This window comes from Microplitis demolitor, chromosome 9 (assembly GCF_026212275.2).
Source record: "Microplitis demolitor isolate Queensland-Clemson2020A chromosome 9, iyMicDemo2.1a, whole genome shotgun sequence".
In the NCBI taxonomy this organism is placed as follows: domain Eukaryota; kingdom Metazoa; phylum Arthropoda; class Insecta; order Hymenoptera; family Braconidae; genus Microplitis; species Microplitis demolitor.
In genome coordinates, this window is record NC_068553.1 from 1,234,194 (window position 1) to 1,249,009 (window position 14,816).

Consider the following 14,816-nt stretch of genomic DNA (forward strand, 5'->3'; position numbering starts at 1 on the left):
CCATTTCCATAATATTATAGTAACCGTTACCATAATATTATGACATCTATTCCCATAATATTATGGTAACTGTTCCCATAATATTATGGTAACCATTCCCATAATATATTGTAACTGTTACTATAATTTTCTCTCCGTGTAGTAGTGTGACGTTGGAATATTTAATTTACTGGATTTTCCAACTTTTTTTTTCCCTGATCTGATCAACATCATTGATATTTATGTTTGTTTTATATGTCAGCAGTATATAAAATTGATCGTACAAGCGCAATGTGCTTCGAAAGTGTAAATAACATATATGTACATTGTATTCTTCATATGATTAAAATCGGTTCTAATTATCCCCTCTATCGGACAATCGCAAGGTCATAAAAACAAACTAGTAAATAAATTCAAAGGAAGGCATATCGTTTTTGAACGTTGTTGAGTTTACTTGTATATTAAAATAATCGATCTATAAAAGTATCTTCATCTGGACATTATTGTATTCGTTATAAAAATATAAGTATTGGATTGAAGTTATTGTGTTGTAGAATTTTATTGGATCCGAAAAATATGAAGATAATTAAAATCCTTACAATTATACTTATAGTGATTTTTAGTGTCCACATAAAAATGAATACAGCGAATATTGAAATCTCATATTTTTCGCGGGTTTCTTTAATCAACGGCGCGATGGTAAGTAATATAAATCAGTTGCTTGATATTTAATTAACTAAAAATTTTTTTAAGGTTGACATTCTGAGAAACTGTTTTCCTGATATCCGGAACATTTTACTTGGGGGCAAACTTTATCCAGAAACAATTGATGCAATAAACGATTTGAATTTATTCGCTACTATTCAGTTTAGTAATTTAACGACCGTGAATAAACTACAATATTATCACAAGAAAATAGATTTGATAATAATAAACGAGGAAGATGTTCACGAATTTCTCTATTTCAAAATGGTTTGTCAACGGCTTTATATCCGGACAAACCAAGTTATGGTTTTTGTTTTATGTAAAGTGAACATAATTGATTATTATTTTATAAGTTACATTTTAAAACTGTGGAAATGCAGTTTTCTAGCTGTCTACGCTCTATGTCTCAATTTTAAAAATGAGATAGATATTTATACTTTCAACCCTTTCAACAATCGTGAGGTATCCAACTGGAGGAAGGCCGAGCTTACATCACATTATGTAAAGGCAAAATTAGGTTCTCGTTTCACGCTCTATCATCAAATATATAACAAAAGTAATAACACATTTTTGCTGATATAATACAAGTCAATAACACTTTTATGGAAAAAACTAATCAGCACTAGTAAAAAACAGTAATGCTTCAGTTTTTTCTATCAAACACTATTGGAACCGGATCATTACCCATTATTTTCAGTAATGTTCCCGAGAAAAAATTTTTATACATAATCATATAAAATTATATATAAGTATATATAACTCGATTATATATAATCATATATGAAAAATGGCCAAATATAATCATATAAAATTATATGTAACTGTATATAATTATATATAACTATATATAATTATATTTGGCCATTTTTCATATATGATTATATATAATCAAGTTATATATAATTAAAAAATATTTTTGAAAAAAAAAAAAAAAAAAAAAAAAATTAAATACCAAATTTTTGATTTGGTTATTACCGCGCGAACGCATTACAAATTCAGAAACAAGAATTGATAGCAGTAAATGATGAAAAAATCCTGGAACATCTGCTGGGTTCGAACACGGCTCCTTTTGGCTGGTAGCCCTGAACGTTGATCACTGGTCCACATCACGAGAGTTCGTCATGTGCTTAATTGATGTATTTAGAGTAAAATACCGGTAAAGACCGAGTTCATAAGTTTTCGTGATGGATTTTTACACAATTTAAAAAAAACTCCATGAACTTATATGAAATTTTATTTTTGTCGGCCTCGATGATAATTATATAAAATTTTATTAAGTTTCTTCAAATTTTTTGATTTTTTGTTGTGATGTGAAATTTAAAAAAACTTATATAAAATTTTGGGAAACACTGAATAATTTCACAAAATTATCTGAAATTCAACCGATTGAAAAACTGGGTAATTTCAATTTTTGAATACCATGAAAAAAAAAAAAATTTTTTTTTTTAAACACCCTTATGATTGTGTACAATTATATATGGATGTATATATGTATATATATAAGATTATATATAATTATATATGATCATATATAGTTATATATAATTATATATGATTCTAAATGAAAAAAATTTCTCGAAATAGTATTATATATAATCAAATATAATTATATATAATTCTATATGGATATATATACAAGATTATATATAATTATATATGATCATATATAGTTATACATAATTATGTATGATTATATATAAACATTTTTTCTCGGGTGGATATATATATAAGATTATATATAATTATATATGATTCTAAATGAAAAAAATTTCTCGAAATAGTATTATATATAATCATATATAATATATATGAAGCTACATATGACTTTCTCCATTTAAATATTGTATTATGTATGATCATACATAATCATATATAATTATATATAATTCTATATGGATATATATACAAGATAATATATAATTATATATGGTCATTTATAGTTATATATGATTATGTATGATTACATATAAACATTTTTTCTCGGGTTGTAAGATTAACTAAACAGACTACTAATGATCACTAATAAAATACTATTCCGCACAAATAACTTCCAGCTGATGTAAGGTCATTCACTAGAGTACTAATGAACACTAATAGAACATTGTTTAAAACAAGCCACTACAAATAGCGTCACAAGATCCATTAGTAGTCCAACTAGTAAAATCTAATGCAACAAGAATCAAATCCAATAGTTGTACAATACACTAGTCAGAGTACCAATGGTCACTAATGATCACTAGTAAAACACTAATGAACACTAATGAATTTTCAATAGTATTTATTAGTCTTTTCCATAAGGGCTACGGCTTCCTCAAACATACTTCTAACGACTTACTGAAATCTGTAGAAACAATCTGCAGCGATTCTTAACCAAAATACTTATGATATTAATGATAGATCAGAGTTGCTGCTGAATTGCTTAAGATATCGGGTTTCGTCTTTTAGAAATAGTTAACGCTGAAATTCAGGTATTAGAGCAAACCCAACGGTCCTCATCAAAAGTTAGTACCACTGATTACCCTTGCGGACTTGGAATCACAGTGAATTCACTTTCACCGTAATTTGACGGTGTATTTACGGTGATTTCATAGTGAATTCACAGTGATTTTGTGCCATTTTGTCATTGTGATTTAGTAGTGATTTCACTGTGATTTTACTGCGAGTTTACAGTAAATTTATGGTGATTTCATCATGATTTCACAGTAAATTAATGCTGATTTCACAATGATTTTACAGTAAAGTAATGGTGATTTCACCATGATTTCACAGTAAAGTAATGGTGATTTCACAGTAAATCAATAGTGTTTTCACCATGATTTCGCAGTGAAATAATAACGATTTCACCATGATTTCGCAGTAAATTAATGGTGATTCTCCATAATTCTACAGTAAATTGATGGTGATTTCACCATGATTTCACAGTAAATTAATGGTGATTTCACCATAATTCCACAGAAAATTTATGATGATTTGCCTATAGTTTTATGGTGATTTTAGAATAGCCAAAAAAAAGTTGTTCAAACATTCTTCAACTTTTTTATGTACTTTTTTTAAATAAACTGAATATTTGTGTCATAATGGCCATTTTTAATTTTTGTTTGTATTCTTTTTTTTTTATTTCAAAGTTCTCTGAACACTTAAAAATTTTCAAGATGTGTTTTGAGAAATAAGCTTAATGGAAAAAATAGCAAAAAGCTTTAAAGTTTGATATTATAGAATGACAAAAAAAATAAAAAATGGTAGTCATTGAAAATTTTTGTTTTTTTTTTTTTATTTGAAAAATAAAATGATGGTAGGTTTTAATAATTTTTTTTGTATTTTTTTTCCACAGTGAATTTCCAGTAAACTTACAGTAAATTCACAGTGAATTTACTGTAAGTTCATAGGAAATTCACTGTGAATTCACTATATATTCACTGTAAATTTACTGTATATTCACTGTGAATTTACTGTAAGTTTACTGGAAATTCACTGTGGATTCACTGTGAATTGGCTGTGGTACCACACTAAAATCACTGCAATACCACTGTGAGGTAACTATGAATCGACTGTGATAACATAATAAGATCACTGTGAAACCACTATCGAATCACTGTGAGATAACCATAAAACTACAGTGACCGAATGGCACAAAATCACGGTGATTTCACTGTAATTTCATCATGGTCTCACAATGTTTTTACTATAATCTCACTGTGATTTCACTGTGATTCCAGGTCCGCGATGGTCAATATATTGACATTACCCTTTAATATAATAAAATTGAACATTAAGTGGGCGCCACTGAATTTATTTTACTAAAACTGAATACGATTAACGAAATGAAAGCAGCCTGCTGCTGGTATTTTAAGCAATTTTACAGCAATTTTAACCTACAAGGAGAGAAAAATATTATCTCTGTAAGTATAAGTAATGCTATTAGCTGTATACTAATCTCACTTAATCATACGCCGGATAGCCAATTCCGCTATACAGAGTTTCTCTCATGATCTCTCATCTCTGACATGATTATTGCTAATTTAGCTACATGAATTTTTACTAGGATGGTCCGTTTGGAACGACTACTTTTTTTTCTACTATTAAAAAATTTCAGTAAAAATGCGAATAGTAAATTTTTAAAAAAATTTGATTTTCTACAAGAAAGATCTTCTTAATTATGTGAGCCAACTTCTTCGTTTACGCGATATAGGGATCCGTGATTTGACGATGCATTGGGTGGTCATCTAACAATATTTTTCTCTCCATGTAGTTATCTAAGAAACTAATTTTAATCATTCAGATAATTTATTTCTAATCAAATTTTTCAGGAACCACTTTTTGCAACGGATTTGAATTTGATAGGACTAAATATTTGGATAGATATTCAGTTAATGCATTGACCAGAGACACGAACCCAAATCGTGATGTGAGAATTCAGAAATTCTATGAAAAAGTATTGAATGTTAACATTACGATACAGCGAGATCCCAAACGTAGACTAACCACACCATTTTTGTATGTTCGTTGGATTGATTTAACCTTGTCAAGCTATGCTCTCAGATTCATCCACGGAAACTCAGCTATCGATCGGTCTTCTCCTCGAACTTATTATTCCATGCATATTGTAACCCATCACCGTGGATTGCTTACACCTTTGGAAAAAATCTACAATTACTATGGTTCATTAATAGTAATCTCCACATTAATAATTCTTGCCGTGACATTTATCGTTTCCTATTTTTCTGAAGGTGACATCGCATTTGCTAGCTTTGAGGTGATTCGGCTGCTGATAAATACCGAAATAAAAACAAGGATGCACACTAGCCGGAGCCGGATATTTTTTTCGATGATCTTCTTATATTTCTTGATAATCCACGGGACATTCAGTGGACGGCTTGCAGGATTTTTAACCAAAGCCGAGTACCAAAAAGATCCTGAGACTCTTGAGGATCTCAAAGACCCACATTACAAACTAATTTACGCCCGTCCTGGAATAAGATTTTACGTAACAGATCCGGTGATTAAAAATAAAATAATATACACTAAGTTCAAATGTCAAGATGTCATCAGAAACAATCATTCAGTCGCTTGCATAGATACTTACAATCATCTTTTACCGGCCATTAATCATTTTGAATTACACTGCAGCAAAAAACCAGTAATAGGAATATATTATGCTTTTATAATGCGTAAAAACTGGCCTTTAGGAACGCGTTTCAATAATTTTGTATTACAACTTGAACATTCTGGTATTTCACGCAGAAATAGTGATGAAATTTTTGCTAATGATTCACTCCGAATTGAGATTAGAAAGGCACGTGCATTGGTACACTATCGACCGATTATTTTTGATGATTTGAAATTTTCTTTTGTATTACTGGGAGTCGGTTTAAGTTGTTCATTAATAAGTTTCATTATTGAGATTCTTATCAGATGGACCATCAACGTTAAACCCCATAGAAAAAAAAAAGGCAAGCTTTTCAAAGTTGGAAGTCATCAATAACACACAATGTACTCAATGAAGGAGAATGGAACCTTTCTATGAAAAAAAGTCATATGGACATCCATCCTGGATTGTAGACAACAAATTCTTGGATTCATCCTCCTCTTCCCGAGTTTTAAGTATCAACGTTGTGAAACTATTACACGGAGAAAAAATTATAGTAACAGTTACAATATATTATGGGAATGGTTCCCATACTGCATGGTAACCGGTTTTTTTTAAATGTTGATTATAGGAACGGCACCCATATATATTATGGTAACGATTCCTATAATTATGGGTATAATTCCCATATGGTATCGGAATAGTTCCTATGGAATAATGGTAATCGCTTCTATGTACCTATGGTAATGGTTACTATAGTATTATGGTAATCGTTACCATAATATTATGGGAATGGTTACCATAATATTCAGAAATTATAATAATATTTTTTTTCTATAGAATTTTGCAGTGTAAATTATTATGAAGTTATTTATTATTATTATTATTTACAGATTAATTTTTATCTGACCAAAAATAATATTTTATTGTAATATAGTTTCACAAAAAGATTAAATATACAGAAAAAAACGCTTATTACAAAAAAAAAATTATAATTTTTTAAATATTATGGTAACCATTCCCATAATATTATAGTTACCATTACCATAATATCCTGGTAACCATTCCCATAATATTATGGTAACTATTCCCATAATATTATGGTAACTATTCCCATAATATTTTAGTAACTATTCCCATACATTATGGGAATGATTACCATAATATTATGGTAACCATTACCATATACGCTTAGGAACTGTTACAATGTGGTTATAGGATTGGTTCCTATTTGCTTATGGGAACTATTGCTACGAGTATGGTAATCATTACCATAATATTATGGTAACTATTCCCATAATATTTTAGTAACTATTCCCATAATATTATAGTAACCATTACCATAATATTATGGTAACCATTCTCATAATATTATGGTAATCATTCCCATAATGTTATGGTAACTGTTCCCATAATATTATGGTAACCATTTCCATAATATCATGGTAACTATTCCCATAATATTATGGTAACTATTCCCATAATATTTTAGTAATTATTCCCATAATATTATGGTTATAATTCCCATACATTATGGGAATGATTACCATAATATTATGGTAACCATTACCATATACGCTTAGGAACTGTTACAATGTGGTTATAGGATTGGTTCCTATTTGCTTATGGGAACTATTCCTATGAGTATGGTAATCATTACCATGATTCTTTCACATGCGATATGGGAACTGTTGCCATAATGATAGGAATTGTTACCATATTTATGGAAACCTTCCCAGAAAGTATGGGTCTATATCCCATAATCCCAAGTAATCATTACCATAACGGTATGGGATGATATTTTATAAACGTACTAGGAACAGTTCCTTTAATTTTTTCTCCCTGTATTTGGTTTGACCAAAAATATTATGGTGAATCGAAATTTTCTGTCGGTTGCTGAAGAAATCTACTAAAAACACATAATTCTGTCAGAGAAACAATAATTTTCTGTGATGGTGATATAGTTACATTGAACGGAATGCGGCATAACTTCGGATAGCTCTACTGGCATATTACTCAACTCTTCACTGGCATGGGCTGGGTTCGATTCCCATTTCCGACTATTCAATGATTTTTCCGAATTCATCTATAAATTAATTATTGAAAAGCTCCTGTCATTATCCTTCCCCTTTTACCTTCATTCTCCTTTCTCATCACAAGAATTTCTGAACGCGTCACATATATATCGTATATGTGTATGCGTGGATACATACTTTGCTGCTTTACGACATTATTTATTGTAATTTTATGTAATTATATGTTATTAACAACAAATGGTATTGATTGTTCTTAGTAATGTGCTCGTAATAATATAAATAGTGTCTAAACATATTTATCTGCATGCGTGCTTGTCATTGGGGTGAGGGAGGGGTCCATCCCTTCTATTAGCTGTCAACGAAGTCAAATAAACTTATAATTCTCACCAACTACTCTCGTCATAACAGTTTTGATCACGTCATCGCTAACTTTTACTTAATAGGGACCCATTTCTCGACTTTCATCAGTTGAGTATGATTTATCTGTATGGAATTAACATTATCGATGAGTTTTCTCAAAGCAGTGTTCTTAATAGTGAATTTCGCAGTTGGTATTCATTTTTACAATGGAAATTTTATTAGAATTCCAGGTCCGTCGAAGATTTCTCCGATTAATGACGCAATGGTGAGTACCAGAAACGAAAATAGAGTCAGGGTCATGAATAATTGAAAACTTTTTAAGGTCCATATTATCGAAAAATGTATTTCTGATGTGAAAAATATTTTTTTTTGCCGGCACCCATGATCCGGAAACAGTTGACTTGATAAATATTGGATAAATTTGCTACTGTGACACTGAGTAAATTGTCATCTATAAGCAAACTACGTTACTATAAAAAAAAATTAATTAGCTAATAATAAATGATGATAAATAATCAAAGTTTTATTCGCTAAAATTAAGATGTCAAAATCTTAAAGTATCGACTAATCAAATAATGGTGTTTGTTATGTGTAGAATGGATGATAAAAGTAAACTATTTGTGGATAATTTTTTAAAATTATGGAATTGCAGTTTTTTGACTGCTTACACGATTTGTTTAAACTCAAAGAAGAAATTAATTAGTTAATTTATTTATACATTCAATCCTTATACGAATCGGACGGTATTCGAGTGGAAAAATGTCAGACTAAAGTCACAATATGTCAAAAAACAATTGGGTGGAAAATGGACACGATTTTCGGCCGTTTTTAAAAGATATTTTTTTTTATGGTTTCATTATTAAAACTTAAAGTTACAGTATTCCTACAGTCAGTCGAAGGGAACTCATTTCTAGTTAATGGCCTACGACTTTGTGCAGAAAAACAACTTCAGATTTTGGGTGATGACCTCACCTTTGGCTCAGGAATATGTCTTGCGTTCGATGACTTGAGAATATTTTTTTTACTATTAGGTCTTGGATTAACCTTTTCCGATGTCTTTGATTGAATTCAGAATAAAAAAATCCTATAAAATTTTTTCATTTACATTTTAGAAAGAGTTTATAAATAGGGTGGTGTATTTTCATGATCTATATTTAAAACATTCTCGCTTTTGGGTCAAAAAATTCGATCTGAATTTAGGGTAACTGAACTGCATTTGGATTAATTAGTCTGTATTTGAACTAGTTGATCGGTTTTTGATCTTTTCATTGATGTACGAGTGGATCATAAATCCTATTTATAACATATTTAATGACATCATGATCACTGTGTAATTGCGTGTTACCAAGAAAAAGAAAACTGTTAAAAGTTTAAATATGCGTAATTCCAAAGCTCTTATAGTAAAAATGAAAAATTGATGTGTTGACTAATAATTGAGTTCTGCTAGGGATAGTGGCCTCAGGGCATTATGATGACTGGCGTCAGATGAGTAGTAGGGATCGTGTCCCGACGTCAATTTCTTAGGCTGGTTGCTATACAACGTCACTGGCGTCAGGTAACTGGTAAATTGGAACGACGTCACTATATTCGAGATCGAATTAAAGGTAGAAAACTGAAATGAGACCTTTGAGGGTAGTGTCACTACATTCACATCAAAAAAGTAAAATGAGCCAATAGAGTGTCAAAATGTGTATTCATGATTTCAATATATAATTATTTAAAAAATTAAACTATTTTATTATTAATTAGTATTTTTATTATGAAAAATCAACCTTTGACGTAAGGATGTTCTGCATCAGATAAAAAGGTAACATGACAATAGACCTAATGCCAAAAATACCCGCGACAAAACACCCGACGACAAAACACCCGAAATCTAAAACACTCGCCACGCGTCGTGACGCTTTTTGGGACCAAGACAATTCATTCCCGTGACAGTTCATCTTTGACAACTTATCCCCGACAATTCATCACTTAATTCTAATACTCTCAATAGAAATCTAGAAAATTTTTAATGAAAATCATTCAAAAAAAAAAAAGAAAGAAGAAAGACGCTTTGTTTTTTTTTTTTTTCCGTGAAAAAAGAGTCTCGCAATAGCGGGGTCCAGGGACAAAGCCTCGACAGGGTTCAGAAACTTAAAGCAATTTTTGACATTTTTTTATGTGTGGGTATATCTTTTGAATTGCACACACACAAAATTCATGAAAACAGGGCGCTATTTTCTATACTATTTTGTGGTGTTCCAATCGATTTCAAAATCTAATCAGGTCACACACAAAATTCGTATCTAATAACAATAATGATGTTTGTTAATATTTAATTTTTTGTAACTGTTGTAGAAATGAATCGTCCGGGATAAATTGTCTTGGTCGCAAAAAACGTCACACTCCGTGGTGGGTGTTTTAGATAACGAGTGTTTTGTCGGGGGTGTTTTGGTTTGCGGATGTTTTGTCGTCGGGTTTTTTTGTTGCAGGTATTTTGTCGCAGGTATTATGTCGTTGGGTCAAATGTTATGCAGCCAATAAAAATAATCAAGAGCAACCAATAGTGGTATTAATTATAGTCATTAATTGGTTTCGCAGTTATCATAGCAGAGAACCCATTTCCATTAATCGATGAATCGGTAACAAATCTTAGAAGCATAAGTCGTCCCGTTGACGTTATTTCCAAACTGTCTTTTCTTCCACAATAAATTCTACTAATTGGAGCCTGAAAATTATCACCTTCTCGTACTTCCAAAACATCACTTATGCAACCTGGACTATCTTGTAACTCAAAATGATAGAACGTTATTGATATAAAATGATCCTCTGGTGCAGTAATGTACCAATAACACAGTTTGTTGGGTCCATATCGTTCCGGATAATTTGGTGATTCCAAGTAAAATGTATCATTATATTCAATGTAGATATCATTACTACACACGGCCTCGTACTCTATTACAAAAGCTGGCACATCGTATTCAACATGAGTTCTTATTAGTAAGACTTGCACAATATTGCTGTTAATGATAAGTGGTGTTTCATATTCTCCGCAATAATGAGCTAGATAAAATTAAACATTCAATTAAATACTACATCTTATGTATAAAATTGACAAAGGTCTTCGTTCTGTAATTCTTAAAACCAACTTACCTATGACGTAATTGTTTTTCCGGAAACCATTCCGAATTTCCAGATAATCTGTTGAACAATCAATGCTTTCACGAACATTCAATGATTTGATTGAAAGTTTTATTCGATGACCTTCAGCTGCTCTGATTATCCATTGACAATGTTTGACATCAAGCTGTGTGCTTATTCTTGTCGGAGAGCTAAAAATACCATCAGGACCCGATAGAGTTCCACCACATTCTGACGGACCAAAAGGATAAGAAGATATATTAGCAAGTAGATAAACACGTTCTTAAAATATCTAATGAGAAATTTTGAAAACACTATCGACAAACTAATAAGGTCTGCGGCCCGATCAGAGACCTAGTTCTCGATCACTCATGTATTAATACATTTGAATTTACTCAATTTTACCAAATATAGATATATTAATACATGGAGCGATCGAGTACTAGTTCCCTGATCAGGTCTTAGGTTTTTATCCTACTTAAGTATTTTTGGCCGTTGAAAATGTACATAAGCCAATAAATGGGGATGCTCTGTCGCAGAAATTAATCAATAAAAAAAGTTATATATACTTAGACAGTGGTACAGGAGGTTTGCCATCACAATATCACCTCGGCTGAGACGATTGCTTCGACCAAGTACTGGCCATTTATCATTGATTTTCTTCAACGGTCTGATTGTGTCTAAACCAGGTCCTCTTGCTGAACCACTTCTTGTATAGTGCATTATAGAACGATAGTCATAAGCCTGTCCCAGAGTTGAAGAACTATTTTCTGATTCTTTCACAAAGTTGCTTTCTTCACCTGTTGATTTTCATTTAAAAATTATTTATTCTATGGTATAGCGAAAATAAAAAACTTGTACAAATTAAGGTTTTGTTTGATAAAAAATTTTTGTAAGGTTTGATCAAAAACTATAGAAGTGTCGAATGTGATTGTTTGTTCCTAGTCAGGTTTAGCAGTGATAAATCTCCCATGAAAATCATCTTATCAAAAGTTTATTGACCTGTTAAGGACTCACGGGCTCGAGTGGACCCCAGATGGACTTTGAGACTGTTTAGGAATTATATTTAGTGTGGCATCAGTTGTCGCTTGAAGTCGATACAACACGTTTCGATATGTCACATAGGTATCTATGGCATTTGTTAACCTGCAGAGTCAGATTAGTGCGGAGGTGTTTTTTTGTGGGATTCAGTAAACCCCGTGTGTCTTTGGTTCTGTAACATTTAATCCGAAGACAGTTCAACCAGGACATTTCAACCGACGACACTATTGATAGCGAATGATCTGTATCAGAAGATCATTATTCGAATCAATCTGAGTATTCAAATGTGCAGAATGAGTCGACTATAATCTAATGTTCAGATAACTTAAATAATGTTGTTAAGAAGGAAAGTACAGATGTTTACACATATAGGGACTATATACGTGAAACTATATACGTTCCACATATTATGAGGCAGGATAATTAAGATTAAGTTATTTAGAGATAATGTTATATTAATGTTTGGCGCCCATCATATGTCAATACATAACGTAGAGCATGAATGAGAACTGTTTTGCTGCGTGGGGTCCGCTGGCCCGGTGTGTTCACTACGTAATTATATCGATGTGTGTCCTCAAGAGGTAAGCAGCATTATCACAATTTGGTGGAAAGCATAGTCTTAAGAATACATTTTATATATGGTATTTTGTTGACGTAAGGTATGTCTATGATTGCTTAGATAGGTTGTAGTGGCGCCAATCTACTAAATTTTTTCAAAGTCTGATTTTTGCTGTCGATAGCGTGATACAGGTTGAGACAACCTCAGGTAATAAGATCTCACGTTTATGTGAAAAATTTATATTTGCACTCACTGAGGTTCGAATCCAGCACTTGACCGATTGAGCTTATTTGAACGATCTAGCGTCATATGCCTTTGACCGCTTGGCCAAGAGCTTGGCCAAGAGCAACAATTAATTTGATTTCAGGCCGTAAGATCGGTGTCGATATAGGCCTAACCCATTTACAATTTTTAGGAAACTTCAGTATAAGGTATAAAGGAGGATGTATTGGGTGGGCCTCACTGACGATTTTACCAACACTTTTATGGTGAAATCTAATATTGTCTAGTGTCTCCTGAATCCTTAATTTGATGAAGATTATAAATTGGTAAATTTACATGATAGACTAAAAATTAATTGATCACGCGGATATCTACTAATTACCGCTCAGTTGTCAGATAGATAACTAGTGTACTCGTCTCAGTTGTTCATCAAAATGACGCCTCACGTGTGACTATCACCACGAGCAAGTACGCCATCAATTTGCTATTCAGATTGAAAACTATGAGAAATTAACGCTTACAAAAATAACTGGAATTGGGATTTATCGGTCGTTCTGTCGCATGGGTTTTTTGTTTTCGATTATCCACATTTAGAAATACTTTAAGTAAAAAGATTTTATGCAGGAAATTTATCAAAATATCTTTACTCTACGGTAGCGTGGATTTTGTTAACTTATTAGTACTTACCAATCATAATATTATCTTCAAGAATTTCCACATAGTCATCACGATCTGGACGATTGTGTTCATGAAAAAGACCTATTGCATGCCCCAATTCATGAACGATATTTCCAAAGCTCATGCAGTCATCAGCTATACTGAGAATTTGCATTTTAGTGGGCTGTTTGCCAACGAATGAACAGCATCTGTTTGGACATGAATCAGACTAATAATCGACTAAACTTCATTTCTACTATGATAATCGACTTATGAGTATGTATATTACTAGGATGGATGAGGAAACTGTAAAGGGTAATTATGTCTTTATAGCCGCTTACAAAGTATTTTTTTAACAGTTCGGAATGAAACCATGTTCTGCAGTATCGACCAGCTATTGAAGATCCTGTTCATGGAATTCATTTTTCAGTACTAATTTCAGAGAACCTTGTAAAAGTACATAAAGAGTGTGTAAATCCCAGCAGAATTGTGCCGAGCGAGTAAACTAACGAAAACCTTCAGCTAGTCTCTTATGGGAAAATTAAACAAGGTTTGAAGAATATGTAATTCTTATGTGTACTTCCTACGGATTCTATCACACTTAACTTCGCATCCTTCCTTAAGGCTCACAGGAATCTATAGATGTCTGTTTGCAGCAATTCTTAAACGCAATACTAACTACTACATTGTTAGTTCAGCATTTCTATAGAATTCCTGAAATATCGGTGCTCTGTTATTTCGAACTGTGAAAATAACAAATTCAGTGCCCAGATCGAACGAAGGGGATCTCATAAACATCTAAAGTGCCATAAATTATTAGTAACGTCGCTTAATATAATCATATCAAACATTAAGTGGGCGCCACTGAATTTACTAGACTCATGCTAAATATGCCTTACGGAGTCACAATAGCCTCTTGCTGGTATATTGAGTGATTCAACCTCATGGGTTCTACAGAAAGATCTTGCTTTAAACAAAAATGTTCATGCAGACTTGCATAAGAATTCAGATTCGGAATTAGATGAAACTTCTCCAAAATGCAACGAGG

The 14,816-nt window shown here is 31.9% G+C and overlaps 2 protein-coding genes across 2 annotated transcripts; one reads left to right on the top strand and one right to left on the bottom strand.

The window, feature by feature from the left end:
* Nucleotides 1-948: 948 nt before the first annotated feature.
* Nucleotides 949-6,166, top strand: LOC128668651 (uncharacterized). The gene is made up of 2 exons (XM_053742009.1): nucleotides 949-1,240; nucleotides 4,992-6,166. The coding sequence occupies exons 1-2, from the start codon at nucleotides 949-951 to the stop codon at nucleotides 6,164-6,166; spliced, it is 1,467 nt and encodes a 488-aa protein (XP_053597984.1).
* Nucleotides 6,167-10,720: 4,554 nt separating this feature from the next.
* Nucleotides 10,721-13,943, bottom strand: LOC103570375 (bone morphogenetic protein 1-like). The gene is made up of 4 exons (XM_014442226.1): nucleotides 13,799-13,943; nucleotides 11,859-12,089; nucleotides 11,302-11,520; nucleotides 10,721-11,211 (listed from the first exon to the last, which is right to left on the bottom strand). Exons 1-4 carry the CDS (start codon nucleotides 13,941-13,943, stop codon nucleotides 10,721-10,723), a joined length of 1,086 nt encoding a protein of 361 aa, XP_014297712.1.
* Between the last annotated feature and the right edge of the window lie 873 nt (nucleotides 13,944-14,816).

Bases quoted from the DNA above. Each gene is read 5' to 3' on its own strand.
- LOC103570375 (XM_014442226.1), bottom strand. From the start codon at position 13,943: ATGCAAATTCTCAGTATAGCTGATGACTGCATGAGCTTTGGAAATATC. The intron at 12,090-13,798 runs GTAAGTACTAAT...GAAAATCAACAG, and splicing joins TGAAGATAATATTATGATTG to GTGAAGAAAGCAACTTTGTG. The intron at 11,212-11,301 runs GTAAGTTGGTTT...AATTTTATCTAG, and splicing joins GAAAAACAATTACGTCATAG to CTCATTATTGCGGAGAATAT.
- LOC128668651 (XM_053742009.1), top strand. From the start codon at position 949: ATGGTTTGTCAACGGCTTTATATCCGGACAAACCAAGTTATGGTTTTT. The intron at 1,241-4,991 runs GTAATAACACAT...CAAATTTTTCAG, and splicing joins TCATCAAATATATAACAAAA to GAACCACTTTTTGCAACGGA.